The following is a 23,123-nucleotide window of genomic DNA, read 5'->3' on the forward strand; positions in this document are numbered from 1 at the left end:
CTTGTACAGAACTAGCTTGTACTGTACAAGTACTAGCTTGTATAGGTCTCTTAGCAAACGTTCAAAGTTACACGATAAGCACCCCCTAGCATTTATGAAGAAGCCCTGAAATTACAAATGTTGCAGCACTACAGCAGCTGTTCACCCTTACGAACGATCACAAAGGCTCTGCAACCTATTCCCCCCCCTTCCCGGGATCTTCACAGGCACTCAACCTGCGGAGACTCAACTATCTTGCAAAGAGCTCACCTCTGTCACAGTTTCTTTGCCTGCTTCATTGCTTCAGGCTTTTGGTGCATTTACAGAGAACAGAGGCCTAACATATGAGATCTCATGTGAGATCATTAGCACAAATGTACTACTTGTGCTACTGATCTCATATTTTAGGCCTCTATTCTTTGCAAATTGAGGCCTGGAATTTTGCAAACTGAGGGAAGGCTTCAGTCCTTCAGGCATTCCCTCCCTTAGTACATTTGTGCTAATAATCTCACCATTTTTCAATTTAAATAATGTGACTGTTACTGCCACTGCTTGCAATCTCCTACAAGCTCAAGGTCCGCCTGCAAACAGTATGCCAAGCAGAGCCTAGGCAGGGACTTGAAGCCTTATCAAGGCAAGTCTGAGTGTGCCTGCCGCAACTAGGCAGGGATTTCGAGTAATATTAGCCTCCAATGAGGCTGTGGCTCTTGAATATATCCCAGATGGGCAGGGATTCCATGCCTCTCCAGAGGTCTTTTGCCACTGAGTATGCCTAGTTAAGACTAGGCAGGGACTTCTCGCTCCAGCGACGCAAAGTGGAGCTGCAAACGATTTCCCTGGCTCCGCTGCTCAATTTAAGGAGCTCCACAGCAAGCACTGAGATGCTTTGCCACCAAGGGACTCAAGCTGCAAGGGGGGAAGAGCCCATGGTCCCATTGGGCTCTAGCGCACCTCTATCTGTTGGGCAAATGGGAGCCTACAGTTGCCCCGATCCCAGGTCACAAGAGGGGAAAGGCCGACAATCCCATCGGTTCCCTGGCTTGCTACGATCCGCCGAGGCAACTGCGAGCCTGTAGCTGCCTGGATTTAAAAACGGCCGTCTGATCAGTCCCACTAGCCGGCAAGCAGCTGCTAGAAGCAAGCCACCGTTCAAAAGGGGTCTCCACTCATGATCTCAGCCTGAAGTCCAAGGAATGGCCAGGAATAACTTGAAACATCTTTTCAGGTTAAGACCAAGCCAAAACTGGGGCAGGAAGGACGAGGACGGGAGTGTGGCCCACAAGAAATTGACAGTTCGGTCTCAAGAGGAAACAGATAAACCAACCCATTCTTGGCCACTCCTGGGAGCTTTCAGGAGAAAGAAAGTACCCCAACCCACTCTGGTCTCTAGACTCACCCACCTCTTGCTTCAGCCAGATCATTCCAACGCGTGGTCAAAAGCAGGGAGTGATCACATTCAAGTTATGCAATTCACTCCTACCAATCCTCGGATTACGAATGGAATGGGCAGGCTCCATTACATTCGTAACTTGAGGACTGCCTACATTTCCTCCTGGCATCAACCACTTTATATAAATCCTTCATCCAACCATCAAAATAATCAAATCAGAAAAAAACATAAATTCAACTTACACAAATGTGTCACCTTCTCCCATAAGGAACTTTATGGCAGCAGGCAGCTCATTTTTAACTATAAAGAGGTAGCTCAACATAGCTGGAGGAAAGCATGGTAAAAAGAAAACAAGAAATTGTGCCTTAAGTGTACAGTGATATACATTTCTGTATAATTTTCAAGTCAAAAGAGAATATTTGGCAAAACTCATAACATGGGTACTAAGCGAAATGGAATACGTGCTTTTTTTCTTCCATGTATAGAAATTGCACCAATAAAATAATAATAATAATAATAATAATAATAAAAATAATAATAAAAAATGAAATAGTAGAAAGGGAAAATCAAATGAAAACAAATATTTTTGTTGTACGATAGTATATCCCAATAGTACATCTACAATTAATTACCTGCAGAAAAAGATGTAATATTAAAGCCACTTCAAAGTATAATTTAATATTATAGTTTCACCAGTTGTTTTAAAATCAGCTATTAATCAATAGCTAAAGCAACTTATGGCTTAGTGTGCCTGCAAATATTTCTGTTCCACATGTAAAATAAAAAAAAAAACCTATCCTTTTCTCCCTGTGGACATTCCCATTGACTGCTGGGAATAGTAAATTTTAGTCATATTCACTTTTGCCCTGATCCCATATGCGTTTTTATGTTTATGTGTGAGAAAAGGAATGGTATACATGTGGATGATAGTAAATGGACACATATGTGAATAGCTATGGATCACTGGCTCCTTCTGCAGTTCTCCAAATGATTCAAAGCAGCCAGTGCAGCTTCCCAGTATGAAATGCTTAAGCAGACCTACTGAATGAATTATTTTTTTTCCTGCTTCTTTAGACTTTATTTACCTCCAGTGTTCTGAAGAGATGTAGATCCAAAAACAATAATCTTTCCTGGAGTGCCAAAAACTTGTTCTCCGAGTTTTTCATAAACCATGCAGCCTAGTTAAACCAAGATGAAGAGAGATGGCAATTAATCACAAGGAACAGTATCTCTAATCATATACTGTACATTTGTTGCATACCTATGTATATCATATTCTATTTTTTGATCTTTTAACTGACAAATGAGATGTAAAGCATAAGAAGCAGAAAGCATCTCTGCATCATAGCATTTATTCTCTCCAGTTCTTTGTAAAAAAAAAAAGTCTGAAGCTATTATCTTCACTTCTCATAAGCTTGAAAAGTAGAGAACACTTGTGAACCAATATTGCTGCCTTCTTTCCTTCTGGTTGAACAGTAGGAGAGTGAAAATAATGTTACATTGCTGTCTTCATACAACTCTCTGATCATGAAGTAACAAAAGTGCTTTTACCCTTACTCAAAATTAAAATAAAATAAATTGCAAGGATATCAACCATAATTTTCATTCAATGAATATCTGTGGTGGTGGTTTACAAAAAATATTGTGAGGTTGTAGTGATGGGAACGTCAGTGTTCCAAGTACCATATTTTTTGCACTATAGAACTGTACTTTTGCACTATATACACTTTTTTTATCTTCCAAAAGGGGGTGAAAATGTCTGTGTGTCAGGCCTGGAAACCATACTAGGCCGTAGGTTTCCAGACACTGCCACATTTCTCCCCTGAGGGGAAGAAGGGGGGGGTGATGGGTATGGTAACGTTCTTCAAGCGGTCAAGGTCGGATTGTGTTCACATCTGCAGAAGGAGTGGCAAGAAGAGGTTTTGAATAAAATAGAAGAATGTTGGACCATGTGACTAGCAAAGGGGTTGTGGGGGGGACTCTTGGGGTTGGTATAACTGAGAAAAGAATCCGGAAGTGTCACTTTTTGGAATTTCACTCATCGTGTGCCAGTTTCCTTATGCTAGTAAAGAACTTTGAAAGACAATGGCTTCAGAGTTTTTTTTATGCAGAAGAGGTTTTTCTGGAACCTTGACATTATTCCAAAACTCTAACTGTCTTTGGCTTAATGGTACCCTCTCCTCCGCTCTGGGGGCCCGTTAGAGAGGTGCTGGGCCCCAGCCTCCGCAAACTCCACAGCGGTGCGAAGACCCAGTGAAGATGGAGAGCCAGCAAGCAGAAACCCTTGAAGGGGCAGTGGGGCTGGAATCTGAGGACTTGGTCGAGATCACCTACTTCCCATCGGAAGATATGACTCAAAAGCCTGAAGTTGTGGAATCTGTGCGTCAGCTTGGTGCACGGCCTAAAGACTCCGATTCATGGGTAAGCTGTCGCTCCGGCCAAACCCCTCCCCATCAATTGCAAGAAATGAGATCCCTGGGAGAAAACATTTCCCCAGGGTGGAATGGAGAGCCCCCTCCCTCTTCTCAATCTCAATGGAGGGCAGTAAAAACTGGAGAATCGGGAGAGACGTTGGATTGGGGCCTGGGAAACCCCCTAAAATCACAATCCCTATTGGACCTCCTGGAAACTTTTGAGCGTTTGGAAGTGAGGCCTCGCATAAGCTCAGCTCACCTCCCTCGAGAGCCATTGAATTTAGCTCAGCCTAAATTCATCTTCCCTCCCAGCAGAGAGGGGAAAATTACTGAAGCTCGAAGCCATTCCGATGAACGCAGGAGGCCCTCCCTTCCCTCCTTCACACAACAGGGAGTTCAGGCAGCACAAGTGACTTGGGGGGAACCGCAACTCCCCCCAATTGACTTTTCTCACCAGCCGAAGCCTACGCTACCTCCTGCTGCATCTATTCCTCCAGGTTGGGCATTTTATCCTGCACAGGGATGGGTCCAATACCAATGGCAACCAGAGGTTTCAGCACCTTTCTTTCCTGGGGGCCCCCGGCTGGGTTTTGTCGCACCAACTGAAGCATTTCAAGGACTTTCTTCTCAGCAGCCAGGGGGAATTCCACCCCCCTTTACAACTCAGCAACCAGCCACGGTGGCTTCAGCCCTACCCCCTCAACAGGCGTTTTTATAGCAATCAGCAACAGCCATCCCACAAATTCCTCTTTAACCGCAAGCAGGCCAGCTAAACCCACCTCCACCCCTCACCCAGCCCCTCCTGCTTTCAAAGCAACCTTTGATGGGAATCCACACCACTTGACTTACTTCCTTAGCAGAATTGAGGCTTACGTTGAACAATATAAACATCAATACCGATCAGAAAGAAGCCTAATCAACGCCATCTCGGATGGTATGAACATCGGGCTGGCCTCAGAGTGGATAGCTCAACTACACAATGAACGTGCCTCTGAATTAAACGATGTTGACAGATTTATTGCATTGCTTCGCAACCGGTTTCAAGATGATGACCTAATTGCAGAATCTGAAACCACCTTAAAAACGATGAGACAAGGTAACAGGCCTCTAAAGGAATTTGTATGGGACTTTCGGAGAGTTGCTGGTAACCTTAGACATTGGCCACACCGCGTCCTCCTCCACTATTTCAAAGAGGCAATCGATCAAAAAATCAGAAAAGCCTGCTCCACCAGAGGAATCCCAGAACAATTAAGTGATTGGTACAACGTATCCGTAGCTCTTGACAGAAATAGGGCCAGAATAGCTCAGGCTGTAAGGAGCCTGTTATTAGAACACAGTAGCCTGCAATTACTGCAGGTTCAAGCCCGGCCCAAGGTTGACTCAGCCTTCCATCCTTTATAAGGTAGGTAAAATGAGGACCCAGATTGTTGGGGGGGCAATAAGTTGACTTTGTAAATATACAAATAGAATGAGACTATTGCCTTATACACTGTAAGCCGCCCTGAGTCTTCGGAGAAGGGCGGGATATAAATGCAAAAAAAAAAAAATTTCAACCCCCGCCAAAGCCAATTAACAACTACAACTCCACAGCGGCTACCTACAAGACCTTTCCTCTTAAAACCTACCACACCCTCCACCTTTCAATCTTCAACAATAATTAAATGCTACCGTTGTGGAAAACTAGGACACCGGGGTTCAGCTTGCCTGGCTCCAACACCACTCCCACAGTATCGCCCACCAACTGCTACCCAAGCATGCAGACCCCGTCGAAAGAACCCGAATACCAGTCGCTTTGCAATACAAGCCGTGGACACCCACCTCCCTACTGAGGGGGGTGTCCCCACTGACCTTCCGTCAACTGATTCACCTCCTGACGACTCAAATGATGGGGAAAACAACCCAATGGTGAGTGCACCCATTCCTCCTTTTGCTATCAAAGTAAAGTTAATAATTCCAGGGGGAGGGGGCAAAAAAGACTTAGAGGCTATTGTGGACACAGGATGCACCAGATGCCTAATTTCAACCTCTATGGTCACCCAACTGCATATAAAAACATTTCCCTTGAAACACCCGATTAAATTCCACCAAGTAGATAGAACCTTAATTGGTGACGTTCCAGCGACCCAAATCACGCAATTGGTTCACTTAGAAATTGGAGACCATCATGAACTTATAAGATTCATAGCAATTCCCAAGATGTCAGAATCCATCATCCTGGGTTTAGCTTGGCTGGACAAATGGGAACCCACAATCAAATGGGAGGATGGATTCAGGAAAATTATATGGGCTTTTGGACCCATAGACCCAGTTCCCCCTACCGACAAAAACCTTATCCAAAATGACCACCAGGGGGAACCAATAGCCACAATATCCAACCCACCTCATAATGAACCATGCATCCCTAAAGCATCCATGGATTTAGCAGACGTTTTTAGCGAGGATGAGTGTAACCTCCTACCCCCCCCCCGACAAACTGATTGCACAATTGAATTGCACCCGGGGGCAAAATTACCTAAACCCAAAATGTACTCAATGACGCCAGCCAAAATGTCAGAACTAAGGAAGTACATTGACACTAACCTAGCCAGGGGGTTCATTGAACCGGCAAAATCACCGGTAGTTGCGCCCGTGCTATTTAAACAGAAGAAAGATGGTTCGCTTAGATTGTGCATTGATTTCAAAATATCAATGTGATTTGTATACAGAACACATACCCATTACCATTAATGCACGATTTGTTGAACCACTTAGCAAAAGGCAAAATTTTCACCAGATTGGATTTAAGGGAAGCCTATTACCGGGTCTGCATCAAGGAAGGTGATGAATGGAAAACGGCTTTCAACTGCCCCTTGGGCAGTTTCCAATACTGTGTCATGCCTTTTGGATTCCAGGGGGCTCCAGCGGTTTTCATGCAACTAATTAATGAAACCCTGCACCCCCATCTCTACAATGGGGTTTTTGTCTACTTAGATGACATTCTTATCTACACAAACAATATCGAACAACACATCAAATTAGTCAGACAAGTCCTTAAAAAACTCCTAGCGGCCAAACTATATGTGAAACTTTCCAAATGCGAATTCCATAAGGAATCCCTAGACTACCTAGGTTACCGGATATCAAACAAAGGTATCGAAATGGACCCAGGAATAGTGAAAGTGGTGTTTGATTGGCAACCGCCACGCACACGTAAACAACTTCAAAGTTTCCTGGGATTTGCAAATTTTTACAGCAAATTCATTCCTTCTTTCGCAGAAGTAGCTCTACCATTGACAGACTTGCTAAAAACTGGACCATCACCCGCCAAACCCAAACCTAACCAATCCCTACTTTGGACAATGGACTGCCAACGGTCCTTTGAACACCTGAAACGCATATTCTCGATGGAGCCAATTCTTCAACACCCGGATACAAATAAACCTTTTGTGGTCCAAGCTGACGCAAGTGATGTAGTGGTAGCGGCTGTCTTATTGCAACGGAATACGACAACAATCTTATGCCCTGCGCATACGTTTCTAAAAAACTGACAGACACTGAACGCAGATGGGCAGTTTGGGAAAAAGTAGCCTTTGCAGTGCGGTGGGCACTCCTCTCCTGGAGACACTTCCTTGAAGGGGGGAAGAAACCGTTAAAGGTGTGGACGAACCACAAAAACCTTGAATACTTAAAAACCCCTCGAAAACTTTCTCCCAAACAAGTTCGATGGGCTCAGTTTTTCAAACAGTTCCATTTCACCCTCAAATACATCCCCGGCGACCAAAATCTACTGGCTGACGCCCTATTTAGGAAACCGCAATTTGACAGCCAACGCGAAGAGGGTGCCAGCCAAGCACTTACTCAACCGCGATCACACCGTGGTGCTAACATCCCACCAAATAAACTAGTAGCGGAATTAAAATCAGCACTCACTGATGATGCTTGGGTTAAAGAAAACTTGACAGACCTCACCTTAAGGGATGGACTACCCTGGAAGGGAACCAATTTTATGTACCCGTCGCTATGCGGCTGGCTGTATTACAGAGAAGCCACGACTCTCGCCTAGGAGGTCACTTCGGTTTTTTGAAAACTCTCTACTTGGCTAGAAGGCAATTCTGGTGGCCAAAAATGAAATCAGATGTCAAAGACTATGTGCGGAGCTGTGCCACCTGCGCCATCATGAAATCCAGACCAGGGAAACCCCCCGGACTCCTACAAGCCGTGGCCGAACCCACGAGACCCTGGGAGGAGATTGCCATGGATTTCATTGTTGAACTCCCACCTAGTGGGGGAAATACGGTGATATGGACCGTGGTGGATTTGTTCTCTAAACAGGCCCACTTCACCTCGTGCAGCGGATTGCTATTGGCGAGAAAATTAGCAAAGCTCTTTGTGAAACACATCTACAGACTACATGGGGTTCCTAAAAGGATAATATCCGACAGGGGTGTTCAATTCACGGCCAAGTTCTGGAGGGGATTCCTACGGTCCATTGGGTCATCTCAAGGACTTAGTTCTGGGTTCTATCCTGAGACCAATGGTGCGGCTGAGAAATTGAACTCAATGGTGGAACAATACATACGGTGTTATGTAAATTACCAACAAGAGAACTGGTCGGATTTGTTGGCATTTGCAGAGGTTGCATATAATAATGCTGTACACAGCACCACGGGGTTAACTCCTTTTCAGATAACCACCGGCATGGACTTCGTTCCAATGCCTGAACTCCCTGTGCAACCCCCCACTTCCGTTTCCCTAACGGACTGGATGAATTCATTGAAAAAAGGGTGGAAAAATACAAAAAAGGCCTTAGCTGTAGCAGCTCAAAAATATAAAGCCCAAGCTGACAAACACCGTTCCCTTCAACCCCCTTTTCACATTGGTGATAAAGTCTTTTTATCTACTAAGTATCTGAGATTGAGAATACCAAGCAAAAAATTCGGTCCAAAATTTTTGGGCCCTTTCCCCATTGTAAAGATTATTAATCCCGTAACCGTCCAACTTAAACTCCCTTGAATATTGGGAAAAATACACCCGGTATTCCATAGCAGCTTATTAAAACCTGCTAGACAATCTGGACTGAGACCTCTACCTCCCGCCCCCCCACCATCCTTGATAATCCAAGGTGAAACCCACTATGAGATCAAGAAAATCCTTGACTCTAGACTATACAGAGGTCAATTACAATATTTAGTCCACTGGAAAGGATACCCATTATCGGAATCTACTTGGGTCAAAAGTTGGAAAGTAAATGCTGACAATTTGATTAAACAATTTCACAACACTTTCCCTGACAAACCTAAGAAACCTCTTGGAGGGGGGAGAGGGGGGTAGAAGGGAAAGTGCGGAACACCAACACTCTTCTTTATTAATTCTTTGTTTTCTTTCCTAGGATATAGCTTCTTTTGCAAGGGGGGACGCCTGTCAGGCCTGGAAACCATACTAGGCCGTAGATTTCGAGACACTGCCACATTTCTCCCTTGAGGGGAAGAAGGGGAGATGATGAGTATGGTAACATTCTTCAAGCGGTTAAGGTCGGATTGTGTTCGCATCTGCAGAAGGAGTGGCAAGAAGAGGTTTCAAATAAAGTGGAAGAACGTTAGACCATGTGACCGGCAAAGGGGTTAGGGGGGTGGGACTCTTGGGGTTGGTATAACTGAGAAAAGAATCCGGAAGTTTCAGTTTTGGAATTTCACTCATCATGTGCCAGTTTCCTTATGCTAGTAAAGAACTTTGAAAGACAATGGCTTCAGAGTTTTTTTTATGCAGAAGAGGTTTTTCTGGAACCTTGACACTGTGTGTCTTATAGACCAAATATTGCCAAAGCCCCACCCACCAGCCGTTGTTTTGCCTCCACATGCCCCATTTTCAGGCCTTTTCCCAGCCCATTTCTGGGCTTCTTTTCCGCCCAGTTTTGAGGTTTCGGCCTGTTTTCAAGGGGTTTTTTGGCCCATTTTCAAGGCTTTTTTGGCCCATTTTTGAGGCTTTTTCGTCCATTTTTTCATGGCGTTTTGGCCACTTTTTTGGGGGAAAATGGCCTGAAAAAATCCTCAAAAACGGGCCGAAAAAAGCCTTGAAAATTGGCCAAAAAAATCCTCAAAAACAGGCTAAAAAAAGCCAAAAAAATGGGCTGAAAAAAGCTGAAAACAGACCCAAAAAAGCCTAGAAAATGGGCAGAAAAAAGCCTTGAAAATGGGCAGAAAAAAGGCTGGAAAAGGCCCCAAAAAAGGCCTGAAAATGGAGCATGAGGAGGCCAAAAACTTTTTTTGGTTGATTTCCTCTTCTAAATTTAGGTGCGTTTTATGGTCAGGTGTGTCTTATAGTCCAAAAAATATGGTAATGCACCCATAAAAAGCAGAACTCCAAGGCAGATAGATTCTTCAAAGAACAATTTATTGGATACATCATATTGGCACAACTGGTGAAAACTGACTCTGAAAGTTCTTATGGTTTTCACCCAGTTTATTTTCCCTTCACTTTTAAAACATACATTTTCATATACTGTTTAACCTCATTATCTTATTAAGATCATATTTGAACTATGGCATTATATACTTTTTTAGTTTAATAGAGCAAAACTAAACAATGGCTCTATTTTTTCTTGGTTTACAAAGCATATTTAATTTCTTTTAGAATTCTTTTCTTTTAGAAATCTTTTAGAATTAATAAAGCAAAACAAAATAGGGTGGAAGATTTAGGATTTTATATACCATATTCATTTTCTGTATGTTATTCCTTGGAAGTGAAATAATATAATTTTTTATGAATTACCTGTTTCCTTTGCACAAGCTAACAAGAGATTTATTGAATAAATGGAGAGCAGTGTCACTGAAATTAAAAGCAACCTATAAGAAAAAAACAATAAAAATTTTAGCACTATAATATAAAACATGAGTAAAGCAGTAATATGAATATAACTTTAATTTAAACCATAAGGATCTCCCTTAAGTTAACATAATTACTTGGGGGAAGGCAGGTTGGCTGCCTTCTCAATAACACTGTGACAAATGGCAAATCATATATTAAAATAACTGCTCTGAATGAAATTTGACATTTGGTCTTAAAGGGTTTTGGACCAAGCATTTTGAGGACACTGGAGCTCACACACTTCTGAGTGTAACAACTTTAAATTTAGCTATTAATACTAAACAAGTAGATATTTTTGCCAATTCTAGATATTTGGCTTAAATTCTTTACACTGAAATACTCAGAAAATCAATTTTAAGAATACTTGCTGAAGAACTTTTTCATTAGAACTATCTCAATCTTACTTTATGTTTATCTAGAATTTGTGCCAAAATTATAATAGGTATTTAATCACAATTCTGTTTATGCAGGAGCAATGTGTTCTTAGCAAAACTTGAATTGCAACTGAATTGTACACACTAAATCTCAATATAGACCAATTTCTGTTGCCCTCGGTTTATAACTCTTTACGATGACAAAAAAAGTAAAGCACTGAAGCTCTGCAATGTTTTCAAGTACCCTGGCTAGGGCCAGGGTACTTACGGGACCGCCTTCTGCTACCAAATACCTCTCACCATCCCATACGCTCACACAGAGAGGGGCTTCTCAGGGTGCCGTCCACCAAGCAATGTCGGCTGGCGGCCCCCAGGGGAAGGTCCTTCTCTGTGGGGACTCCTACCCTCTGGAACGAACTTCCCCCTGGATTACGCCAACTGCCTGACCTTCGGACCTTCCGCCGTGAGCTCAAGACCTATTTATTTATCCGTGCGGGACTGGCTTCGTGATTTTTAAATTTTATAATTTTATGTTTAGAGAGTTTAATTTTAATAGGATATTGTTTTATATCTCAGCCCATATATAATAAGTTTTTTAATTGTTGTTTTAATTGTATATTGTTCTATTTTTATTATGGCTGTGAACCGCCCTGAGTCCTTCGGGAGAAGGGCGGTATAAAAATCTAATAAATAATAATAATAATAAAATAATAATAATAATAATAATAATAATAATGAGTTACTGAAATCAGGCTATATACCAGTTAAAAGCACACACTCTACTTTGTGACACTTATGAAAGCACTGCACAGCTTCAGTAGTTCATCCGCCATTTTGAGTTGGATCATGTTGCCAATCAGCCACCCACCATTTTAAGTACTGTAACAAGGCAGTATTTTGTAACAAGCAGCCCTGTTCATAACTAAGGGTTGTCTTCAAGTTGTATAGCCAGGGGCTATCTGCACATTCAAAAGGTCTTACTCCAAATATTCGGACAGAGTTGCAAAATCAGAGACTATTTCAGGTTTTATGGTTTCAAATTGTCCTGCAGTTAACTACAGTATGAATCTGATTTGCAGATTCAGTTTATTGGGATAATGTAAGAGCAAGAGCATTGAGTAATAGAAGTCAGGATTGAGAAATTCATATGAGGATCATAAGAGGAGCTTTGCTGTTGAGAAACACCCTTAACAAAATTGCCACCTCTGTGGTTTCTCATCTTCATTGTTCGCACACTGTATAGATGTAATGGAATGTGTAGATGAACTTGAGAAAGGAGAGGAAGATATACTGCCTAGAACACAAACAGACAAAAGAGGCAACAGTTCCCAGTGACTTAATGTTCAGAGTAAGAAACTTAAGAAAGATCTGCCTTAATGAAGGCAAGTGGTGTGTGTGAAGTTTGTACCTTCAGATTTGCAAGATTCTGTTAACATAACCTTACAATAAAATAGAATTAATTCAATGTTTCCTGTCTGGTTTACCTGACAGCAGATTGGTTTGTGTGACAAAAATTAACATTAGGCAGAGTGGCTTAGGTGGAGCAAGACCATAAGTATTATAATCACCAGACATTTTGGACCACGGAGAATAGGCATAAATTCCATTCTAGAATGGGGCATTTTAGGATCATTTAAAAGATGTTATTTTAAGAGTCTAAATAACATATGTGAGATTACTAATTTGCTAAAACAAATCTAAAATTAGAAAAATTTAGTCTTAAAATTTTTGACAATCAGCATATTTACTTACGGGACCGCCTGCTGTTACCACATGCCTCCATCCGACCCGTACGCTCTCACAGAGAGGGACTTCTCAGGGTGCCGTCCGCCAAGCAATGTCGGCTGGCGGCCCCCAGGGGAAGGTCCTTCTCTGTGGGGGCTCCCACACTCTGGAACGAGCTTCCCCCGGGTTTACGCCAAATACCTGACCTTCGGACCTTTCGCCGCGAACTGAAGACATATCTTTTCATTCGCGCGCGGCTGGCTTAAATTTTATTGATTTTAAATTTCCTACTACTAATTTTTAAATGGGGTTTTAGTTTTTATATATTTTAAAGTTTTAGGCCAATTATAATAAGTTTTTTAACTTGCATTTTAAATTGTATATTGTATTGTCTGTTTTTACTTGTGCCTGTACACCGCCCTGAGTCCTTCGGGAGAAGGGCGGTATAAAAATCAAATAAATAAATAAATAAATAAATATTTGGCTTTATTCCAAAACAAAATAAATACAATTCACCTTATCATACCCATTAAAAACAGTTGGAAAGAAGCTTAGTGGTATACCTGGCCACTACTAGATCGAAGAAACAGCTGAAAATTGGCAATTCAAACTTGAAAACAATAACAACAAAGAAAGACCTATGCCTTATAGACCTTACATAGATTAAATTACCTGACTAAATCTGGAGTGGTTTAGTATACAATGTCACAAATATCTTTTTGTTTAATTCAGCTCCATATTACCGGTATTTTTCTGTAAAATATTGATACCAGAGACCAACGATTTCTGGATTAGGAAATATCCAATATTATGCCCACAATTTATTCTTAAAACAACTGAAACAATAGCTAAAATATGGACAGGATATTCTGTCATTTAGTATCTAATAATCTGACTAAACTATATAACTACAAAAATTTATTATCAGAAACTTCTATTCGATTACTACTTATTTGAAAGTAAAACCTTTCAAAAATATTTTTAGTTTCTAAATATGAAGGACTGAACTGTAAATAGTGAAAATGACTTATTTTTCTAAGATAAATTCTTAGAAAATTCTTTTCTAAGATAAATTCTGAATTTATTTCTCAAATATATGCTTTTTAACTTTTTAGCATTGGAAGTTTAGAAATTAATTGCGTCTCTGGATATTTTAGTATAAAATGATTACTTTTCTTCTCCTTTAATAACTATTTTTAAAATGAGATGAGTCAAGATTATATAGATTCATTGAAATAATTACCATAGTTGATCTAATGGAAAAGACCCTTATACCCATCTTACTGAAGATGTGTTTCAGAGACTTGAGTATTCAGGTGTGCTTAATAATATATACCAGAATTAATAAGGATGCCTTTAGATCAGAGGTGTCAAACTCAAACTCACCCTGGCCCATGGGGTGCTTAGATCTGGCCCGCAGGGCTGCCCCGGAAACAGCAGTCTGTGCCTCTGCCAGAGAAAATGGAGCTCGGGAGGGATGCATGCAATACACGCAAGCTCTGTTTTCAACTGCTACAGCCTCTTGTAACCCTCTGTCAGTGAAAACGGAGCCGTGTGCGGCCCTCCTGAGCTCAGTTTTTGCTGGCAGAGCTCTCAGGCCCCCACAGGTGCCCCAGACAAGAGTGATATCGAGCTGGTCACACTAGGGGTGAAATGTAAAATTTTTTACTACCGGTTCTGTGGGTGTGGCTTGGCAGGGGGGGGCTAATGTGGCTGGGTGGGCGTGGCCAACTTTTTTTTTTACTTTTAAAAGCATTTTTTTCTACAACCTCTTCGGCCGAAAGAGAAAAAATGCTTTTAAAAGCCTCTGATGATCAGGCAACTCAGCTGGGATCGCCAGAGGAGCCTTTTAAAAGCATTTTTACAGCCTCTTTGGCCAAAGAGGTTGTAGAAAAAATGTTTTTAAAGGGTTCTGACAATCCCAGATGAGCCGTACGATCCTCAGAGGCTTTTTTTTTAACTTTTAAAAGCATTTTTTCTTTGGCTGAAAAAATGCTTTTAAAAGTAAAAAAAAAAAGCCACTGATGATCGCACGGCTCAGCTGGGCACGGCGGGGGGTGGGCAGGGATTTTTGCTACTGGTTCTCCGAACCACCCACCGCCATCACTACCAAATGATGCGATCTGGTCCGAACCGGGAGCATTTCACCCCTGGGTGACACACCCTGTCCCCCCGCTCCCGAAGTCAAACACAACCCTGATGCAAGCACTCAATGAAATTGAGTTTGATACCCCTGCTTTAGATTATTTACTAATACATCTAAACAAGCAAAATGTCTAGATTCTGCTCTTCAACAACCATTATTCAGATTTGGTCAAAATATTTATTGATTAAACCAAGATTTTTTTTTTCTTTTAAAAATCCTACATTTTGCTACAGTAATCTGTATTTGTATTACTTGGTAAGAAATCAACTCAAGCACAACTTTTATACAAAAATTACATTTATATGTTCTTTTCACCATCAAATAGTATAGGAGTTTGTGTGCCTTTCTTGAATGGTATCAGACTTAATCAACTAGCATTTGTGGGGAGGGGATGTGAAATCACATGTAGCTTGTAATAATCACCATACCACCTCCCAAATTGTTCATTAAGTTCTAAATAACAAACATGGTAACTGTAGTGGTTTCATGCCCCTAACAATTTTGAGGTAGACAAAAATCTTACTAGTATCTATATGGAGTGGACAGAATATAAACAATTTCAACCAGTAAATATTTGCCATTTCTACACAGCATACCAATTATAGCATGATGTTTATTATAGCACAGCTCAAGTTTCAGTTCCTCTGTTAATGCTTGGATGAATAAGATTTACTCAAGAACTGTTGAACCCATAGCAGATGCCCTGAGCCAGACTTTCAAAATATGCTTACTTGATCTGATGTGAATTAGTCACATCACTCTGGGGCAAGTGAAGTCAAGCTCTTAAAATCATTATTTAATATAGTATATAGTCAATTACAATGCAACTTTTTATTGTTAGCATAAGCAGTCTTATAAGGCAATATTTTATCCATAATGCATTACATTATGACTAATTCCTCTAATGATCTCCACTGTATTTACTACTCTTATTTTCAATAAAGAAATAAATGTTTTTGTTGTTTTGTAAGCCACTTTGAAGAAATATAATTCCTGTAATATTTTTCTTTAAAAGTCCTTTTCTATTTTTCTAAAACCAGTGGCACAGTGGTTAGAATGCAGCATTACAGTGATTAGAATGCAGTATTGACTCTGTCCAGTGCCAGGAGTTCGATGTTGATCAGTTCAAGATTGACTCAGCCTTCCATCCTTCCAAGGTCAATAAAATAACCCAGACTGTTGGGGATTTTATGCTGAGACTGTAAACCACTTACAGAGTGCTGTAAAGTCTTATATAAGATTTATTGCTATTGCTAAAAGATAATTTGTGTGATAGTGAAATCATTTGCATTCGAATTATAAGGTACATTTTATCTCTACCTGCCCATGTGAACCTTTGGCTTCTACATTTCTTTCTTACTTCTCCTGTTCCATCCTAGCTTCAAGGTAAGTTTATTTCAACTTTCTATTAAAATTATTTGCTTTTTTTCCTCACAAAGTAACGTGAGGAAATGTAATTAATCTTATCACTTAAGAAGTTCCAATGCTTTTAAACTTGCTTCTTTCTTTATAGCATAGCTGAGCCCAACCACAGTCTGGATTCATACAGTGCAAATAATAATCATTGACTCTGACTGTAACAGGAGAGGATTTATGAAGGAAGCCTAAGCTCTGAAACTTGTGTATATAAATAAAATGTTAACCAGTTCAGTGAGAAGTGAGTCTCAGAAATGGTAAGGAAAAACTACCTGAAATATGTCCTCAGAGAAATTACATTTATATTGCATTATAGTACCTAGTGGTAAGATACATAATATAATAAAAATAATAAACAATAATCTTTGATCCAAGATGGCACCACTGAAGGCTGCCTCGGTGAAATGCTCTCTAATAGTTTCTTTATTTTTAATTATTCTCTGTGATTCACTACGGATTTCTTACTCATGAGACCATCTGCTAAAAATTAAACAATGTTTCTTTAAGGAGTAGCTTTCTGTGATCTCACACACACACATACACATCCCGCCGCCCTGTCTTTACAAACACAGAGGAGATTCTAACACAGGAAGAAGCAATTTCCCTGGAGCCATGCATTACCAAAAAAACCAAATGGCGGAAGCAGAGAAAGAGAGGTAAATGGGTGGGAATTCTAATCAAGCTAAGAAATAAGAGAAATAAAATTCCTCTGCCTTCAATTTTCCTAACCAATGTATGTTCACTTGCTAATAAGATGGATGAAATACTCCTCTTAAACAGATACAATTCTGATCTTTACAATTCAGCAGTCCTATCCTTCTCTGAAACCTGGTTATATGAATCAATTGAAGATAGTAACCTGCACATCCCAGGGTTTCAGATTGAACGATCAGACAGAATTACAGAAACATCCGGAAAAAAGAACGGAGGCGGCTTATGCTTATATATCAACCACAGCTGGTCTCAGAATGTAACTGTAATATACAAATTCTGTGATGAAAACCTAGAGGCATTAATTTTCAACTGCAAACCATACTATTCGCCTCATGAGTTTTCCTCATTTCTTCTAATTGCTGTTTATGTCCCACCACAAGACTGTGTAAACAAGGCATTACGAACTCTAGCTGACCAAATTATGGAGGCTGAAGCCAAATACCCCGATTCACTGGCCATTATTTTGGGAGATCTAAACCAGGCAAACTTAAGGAAAGAGCTACCAAAATCCTTTCAGCATGTCAATTGTCCTTAGACCATTGCTACACAACACTAAAAGATGCTTATTGGTCTTTACCAGGAGCAGCTGTAGGACACTCTGACCATTGCATGATTCACCTTGTACAGGCAAAGACTTAAAGCCACAAAATCAACAATTAAATAAATGAAGACCTGGACTGAGGAGGCAAAATTAAAGCTACAGGCTTGCTTTGGAATATTTTTGAAGATACCTCTGCAGACCTGGATGAACTCACAAATATTGTAACATCATATGTCAGCTTCTGTGAAGACCTATGTGGAACTTGCAAATATACAGTAAACAACAAACCTTGGTTCACACCTAAACTTAAGCAGCTACTTCGTTCCAAAGAGGAAGCCGACAGTAAAAGTGATAAATTGCTTTACAATCAGGCCAGAAATGTATTAACAAGGGAGATCAGAACAGCAAAAAGAGTACTCTGAAAAGCTAAAGAATCAGTTCTCAACAAATGAACCAGCAAACACGTGGAAAACTCTTAAAAATATCACCGGCTATGGCAAACCTCCTTCCCAGGCTGAAGAAAATCAACAACTGGCAGATGACCTGAGCATATTTTACTGCGGGTTTGAAATGAAACTACAGCCACCTATCTCCATAAACCCCATCTCAGACACACCAACAACAGGCAAGCCTCCTTCAACTGAACCTATCCCATTGGGTTCACAACCCCTAATGATCACAGAAAAGGAAGTGCAAGACCTATTTCACAAACAAAAGCCAGGAAAAGCTCCAGGCCCAGACAAGATAACTCCTTCTTGCTTAAAAGTCTGTGCTGACCAATTAGCCCCCATCTTCACCCATATCTTCAATAAATTACTAGAGATGTCCTATGTTCCTTCTTGCTTCAAACGCTCTACTATCATCCCAGTGCCGAAGAAGCCCACCATCAAGAAACTGAATGACTACAGACCAGTTGCTCTAACATCTGTAGACATGAAAATCTTTGAAACGCTAGTGGCCTTAGAAAGGCCATTTGAAAACCAACACGGATCTGCTGTTAGACCCCTTGCAATTTGTATACCAAACAAATAGATCAACAGATGATGCTGTTAATATGGCTTGCACTACATCTTACCAACATCTTGAATTTACAAAGACCTATGCAAGGGTCCTCTTTGTAGACTTTAGTTCAGCATTCAATACCATCATTCTAGACACTCTTATAACTAAGCTAAACTAAGCTAAGCTAAACTACAGGTACCTGAACAGAGTTGTAAGTGGATCACAAGCTTCCTAGGAAACAAGAAGCAGCAGGTGAAGCTAAGCAGAATCACATCAGATACCTGTACAATTAGCACAGGGCCCCCCCAAGGCTGTGTGCTCTCCCCACTTCTCTTTTCTCTGTATACATAACATAACATAACATCAGAGTTGGAAGGGACCTTGGAGGCCTTCTAGTCCAACCCCCTGCCCAGGCAGGAAACCCTACACCATCTCAGTCAGATGGTTATCCAACATTTTCTTAAAAATTTCCAGTGTTGGAGCATTCACAACTTCTGAAGGCAAGTTGTTCCACTTATTAATTGTTCTAACTGTCAGGAAATTTCTCCTTAGTTCTAAGTTGCTTCTTTCCTTGATCAGTTTCCACCCATTGCTTCTTGTTCTACCCTCAGGTGCTCTGGAGAACAGCCCAACTCCCACTTCTCTGTGGCAGCCCCTGAGATATTGGAACACTGCTATCATGTCTCCCCTGGTCCTTCTTTTTGTTAAACTAGACATACCCAGTTCCTGCAACCGTTCTTCATATGTTTTATCCTCCAGTCCCCTAATCATCTTTGTTGCTCTTCTCTGCACTCTTTCTAGAGTCTCAACATCTTTTTTACATCGTGGCGACCAAAACTGGATGCAATATTCCAAGTGTGGCCTTACCAAGGCATTATAAAGTGGTACTAGCACTTCACGTGATCTTGATTCTATCCCTCTGTTTATGCAGCCCAGAATTGTGTTGGCTTTTTTAACAGCTGCTGCACACTGCTGGCTCATATCTAGATGGTTATCCACTAGGACTCCAAGATCCCTCTCACAGGTACTACTATTGAGCAAGGTACCACATATACGGTACTGGTGCATTTTGTTTTTTTGGCCTAAATGTAGAACCTTACTTTTTTCACTGTTGAATTTCATTTTGTTAGATAAATATTGAGGGGGCACCCGGATACCAATGACTGTATCTCTAACGATCCATCTGTTAAACTACTGAAGTTCACAAATGTCACAACAGTGATCGGTCTCATTCGAGACAATGATGAATCCACATACAGACGAGAGTTTGAACGACTAGCCTCATGGTGCGACTGGAACAATCTGGAATTGAACACACTCAAAACCCTAGAAACGGTGGTAGACTTTAGGAAAAACCCTTCCATACTTCCACCTCTCACAATATTAGACAACACAGTATCAACAGTAGAAACCTTCAAATTTCTAGGTTCTACCATATCCCAAGATCTATGGAAGCTAACATCAAAAACGTCATCAAAAAAGGACAACAAAGAATGTTCTTCCTGCGCCAACTCAGAAAGCTCAAACTGCCCAAGGAGCTTCTGATCCAGTTCTGCAGAGGAATTATTGAGTCTGTCATCTGCACCTCTATAACTGTCTGGTTTGGTTCTGCAACCCAACAAGACAGACATGGACTTGAGGACTTCCTGTGGTGCCACATCGTTGATGGCGGTCTTTTTTAGACCGCCAGCCCCGCAATCTCGTAGAGCCGCTCAGACAGCACAAATCAGCTGTCTGGCGGCTCAGAAACCTTTCCCTCAGGCGAAGAGGGAAAGGTGAGCAACCGAGCTAAGGTAGAGCCCCAGGAATGATACTGGAGGCTTGAGGGTGAGGGCTCCCTCCCAAGCTCGGAAAGCTCCGGATCCGGGATGCCTCTGCAGAAGGCAGAGCAAAATGCCACAACCACATCTGCCATCAATTTTAAACTCGGAATGGATTAAGCAGACAGAGCAAAATCAGGAGTACCAGCAGTTGCAAGCATCAATTTTTAACTCCCTAGTTATATTATATATTTTTCCTCTTTTTTTTTGGTTGGAATGTTTTAAGAAGAGGAAAGGCGTGTAACAAGGCGTGAAAACGAAAGTTAAAGGAAGTGCTCGTTAAAGCTGTCAGCGCTGGAGTTACATGAAGAGGCTAAGCCAAAGGAATGATTTTAAATGATTTGATTAATTTAATTACAGTGTTTAAGAGAAGATTTGAAGATTGCCTTTTTTCTTTTCCCTTTTTTTCCCTCTTCTCCTTTTGTAGACCCTAAAAGTTTAACAAAAATGGCTTTTATGCAAACTAAGTTAAGTGCTTTTAAGGACGTTGAAGTTCTGCCAGTTCAAATATAAGCTAAAAGAAGACATGAAAGAATATCTAAAGGGTCTAATAGATCAAAAATTTAGTAAAATTGAAAAAGACATATTGGAACTTAAAAACACATTGGAAGCTCAGAATAAAGATATGACTGAAAGTGTGGGGGTAGTAGCTCAATGTTTTTCAAAAAGTATGATCTGGTTGGAGGAAAAAATGGAAGAAACTGATCAAGTTAATTTGAATTTGGAAAAGAAAATAGAGGAGGTTCAGAATAATCAAATTAATTTGAATCTGGGAAATAAAATAGAGAAAACTGAAAAAGCAATCTTGGAACTTAAAAATACAGTGGAACCTTGGAATAAGGATATGAGTGAAAGTGTGCTGGCAGCTTTGCGATGTATTGCAGAAAATATGATTCAGTTGGATGGAAGAATAGAAGAAATTAATCAAGCTAATTTGAATTTGGAAATGAAAATAGAGGAGGCCCAGAATAATCAATTTAACTTGAATTTGGAAAATAAAATAGAGGAAGTTCAGAGTAAAATGGATAGGGCAGATGAAGAAATTGTTATATTGCAATATAGATTGATGGAATATGCCTTGAGAGTTAGAGGACTGAAGGAAAATAAGCAGGAGAACTTAAAAGAGATATTTGTACAGACTTTTACATGTATAAATGGAGAGCATCCAGTAGATCTTGAAGCTCATATCGAAAAAATTTATCGAGTTAATTCGTGGATAGCTAAACAAAGGCAGTTACCAAGAGATGTCGTGATTTATTTCATGAACAAGAAGATTAGGAGTGGAATTTTACAAGCATTTTATAAAAATAAAATTCAAATATTAGGACAAGATGTATTAGTGATGAAAGAAATTCCTTCTAAAATGTTAAGAAATAGAAAGGAGTTTGCCTTTTTGGTGGAAGAACTTAGGAAACATCAGATATAGTATAGATGGGATGTTCCAGCTGGATTAACAGTGAATGATAAAGGAAGAAAGTTTTGTCTTAGTACAGTTCTCAAAGCAAGAGATTTTTATACTAATGTATTAGAGGCTGGAAATCCTTTGTTGTTAAAAGCTAAGATGAGAACAGGAGAGGAGATGGCAAAAGGGTGGGAGAAGGAAGTAAAACAAACACAAGAGAAAGATGGGTCTGTAATTGCTGAAGAAGAAATAGTAGGAAATATAGGGGAAGTAGAGGAACAAATGAGGTGGGTAACTACTAAAAAGGTACAAAGAGGAAATAAAGAACAGTGTTACGTGAAAAGAGTTTTTTCTTATGGGAAAGGATAAATTATAATTGAAATTCAATATAATATAAGAAGAAAGGTTAATTTATATATGGTTTTTGTAAGAATAGTTATTTGGAATTTGTAAAAAACTTATTTGTATTTGTTTGAATTTATAATGTGAGGTTATTTGTTTATATATGGCTGAATTGTTAACAACTGTATTATTTGATCTGGGAGTGTTTTGATAAAAATAGAAAAAGAAATATTTTATTAAGGAATGTATGAAAAATGGCTATAAAATATTTGGTAATTTACACTGATGGAAATAGGGGGAATAACTAGGATTAAATGTAAATGGTATTGTTTGAATTTATAATTTGAATTTAAATACTTGAGTGATTGTAATACTGTAAATTATTTTGAATAAAATTTGATTTGTGGTTAAATAAGGTAATGATAAAAATAGAATAAGAGATGGAGTATTAAGGATTGAAAAATGATATTATTTGTTAATATGTAGAAGAAGAATAAGGACTAAATTGACTTTAAATCTAATATTGGTAGTTGGACTTTCGTTACTGAAACACTGGAAGATGGAACATTGTTTATACTTGAAGGTTGGACTAACTTTAATGGACTTAAGAAAGAAAACAGAAACTTTAGTGTACTCAAAAGAATGTCTACGAAAGAATATTCTTTGTATATGTGAAGACTATCTACAAGAAAGATATACACTGGAATGAAAAATTGGATTGATTATATTTAAATCAAATATTAGACTGAAGTGTCAAATAGTTTATGAGTGATTGTAAGAATTGTATTGTATTAATTTACTTGTTTATATGGGAAAGGGGAGTTAAGGTTTCAAAGGGAGAGGAGAGATTATGGATTATGGTTTATTGGTGTAATTTAGCTTATGTTTGTTAGATGCAATAACCTATATTCTGCTCTGGGAAGTCCTGGGGGGGTGGGGGGGAAGGGTGGAGAGGAGGGGGAAAGGGAGAGGGAGGAGGGATGGGGGGAATTAAGTGGTAAAAAATTTTTGTAAA

General features: G+C 40.0%; 1 protein-coding gene across 5 annotated transcripts in view; it reads right to left on the reverse strand.

Moving 5' to 3' along the window:
- The window catches only part of SLC38A1 (solute carrier family 38 member 1), a 179,477-nt gene that overhangs the window by 68,644 nt on the left and 87,710 nt on the right, over positions 1-23,123 (reverse strand). For all 5 annotated transcript variants that reach the window (XM_058189939.1, XM_058189935.1, XM_058189936.1 and 2 more), the window contains 3 exons: positions 10,531-10,604; positions 2,455-2,547; positions 1,612-1,693 (listed from right to left, as the gene is read on the reverse strand). In XM_058189939.1, coding sequence (XP_058045922.1) covers positions 1,612-1,693; positions 2,455-2,547; positions 10,531-10,604 — 249 coding nt within the window. The remainder of the gene's footprint in view (positions 1-1,611; positions 1,694-2,454; positions 2,548-10,530; positions 10,605-23,123) is intronic.

Source organism: Ahaetulla prasina, chromosome 7, assembly GCF_028640845.1.
Source record: "Ahaetulla prasina isolate Xishuangbanna chromosome 7, ASM2864084v1, whole genome shotgun sequence".
Lineage (NCBI taxonomy): Eukaryota > Metazoa > Chordata > Lepidosauria > Squamata > Colubridae > Ahaetulla > Ahaetulla prasina.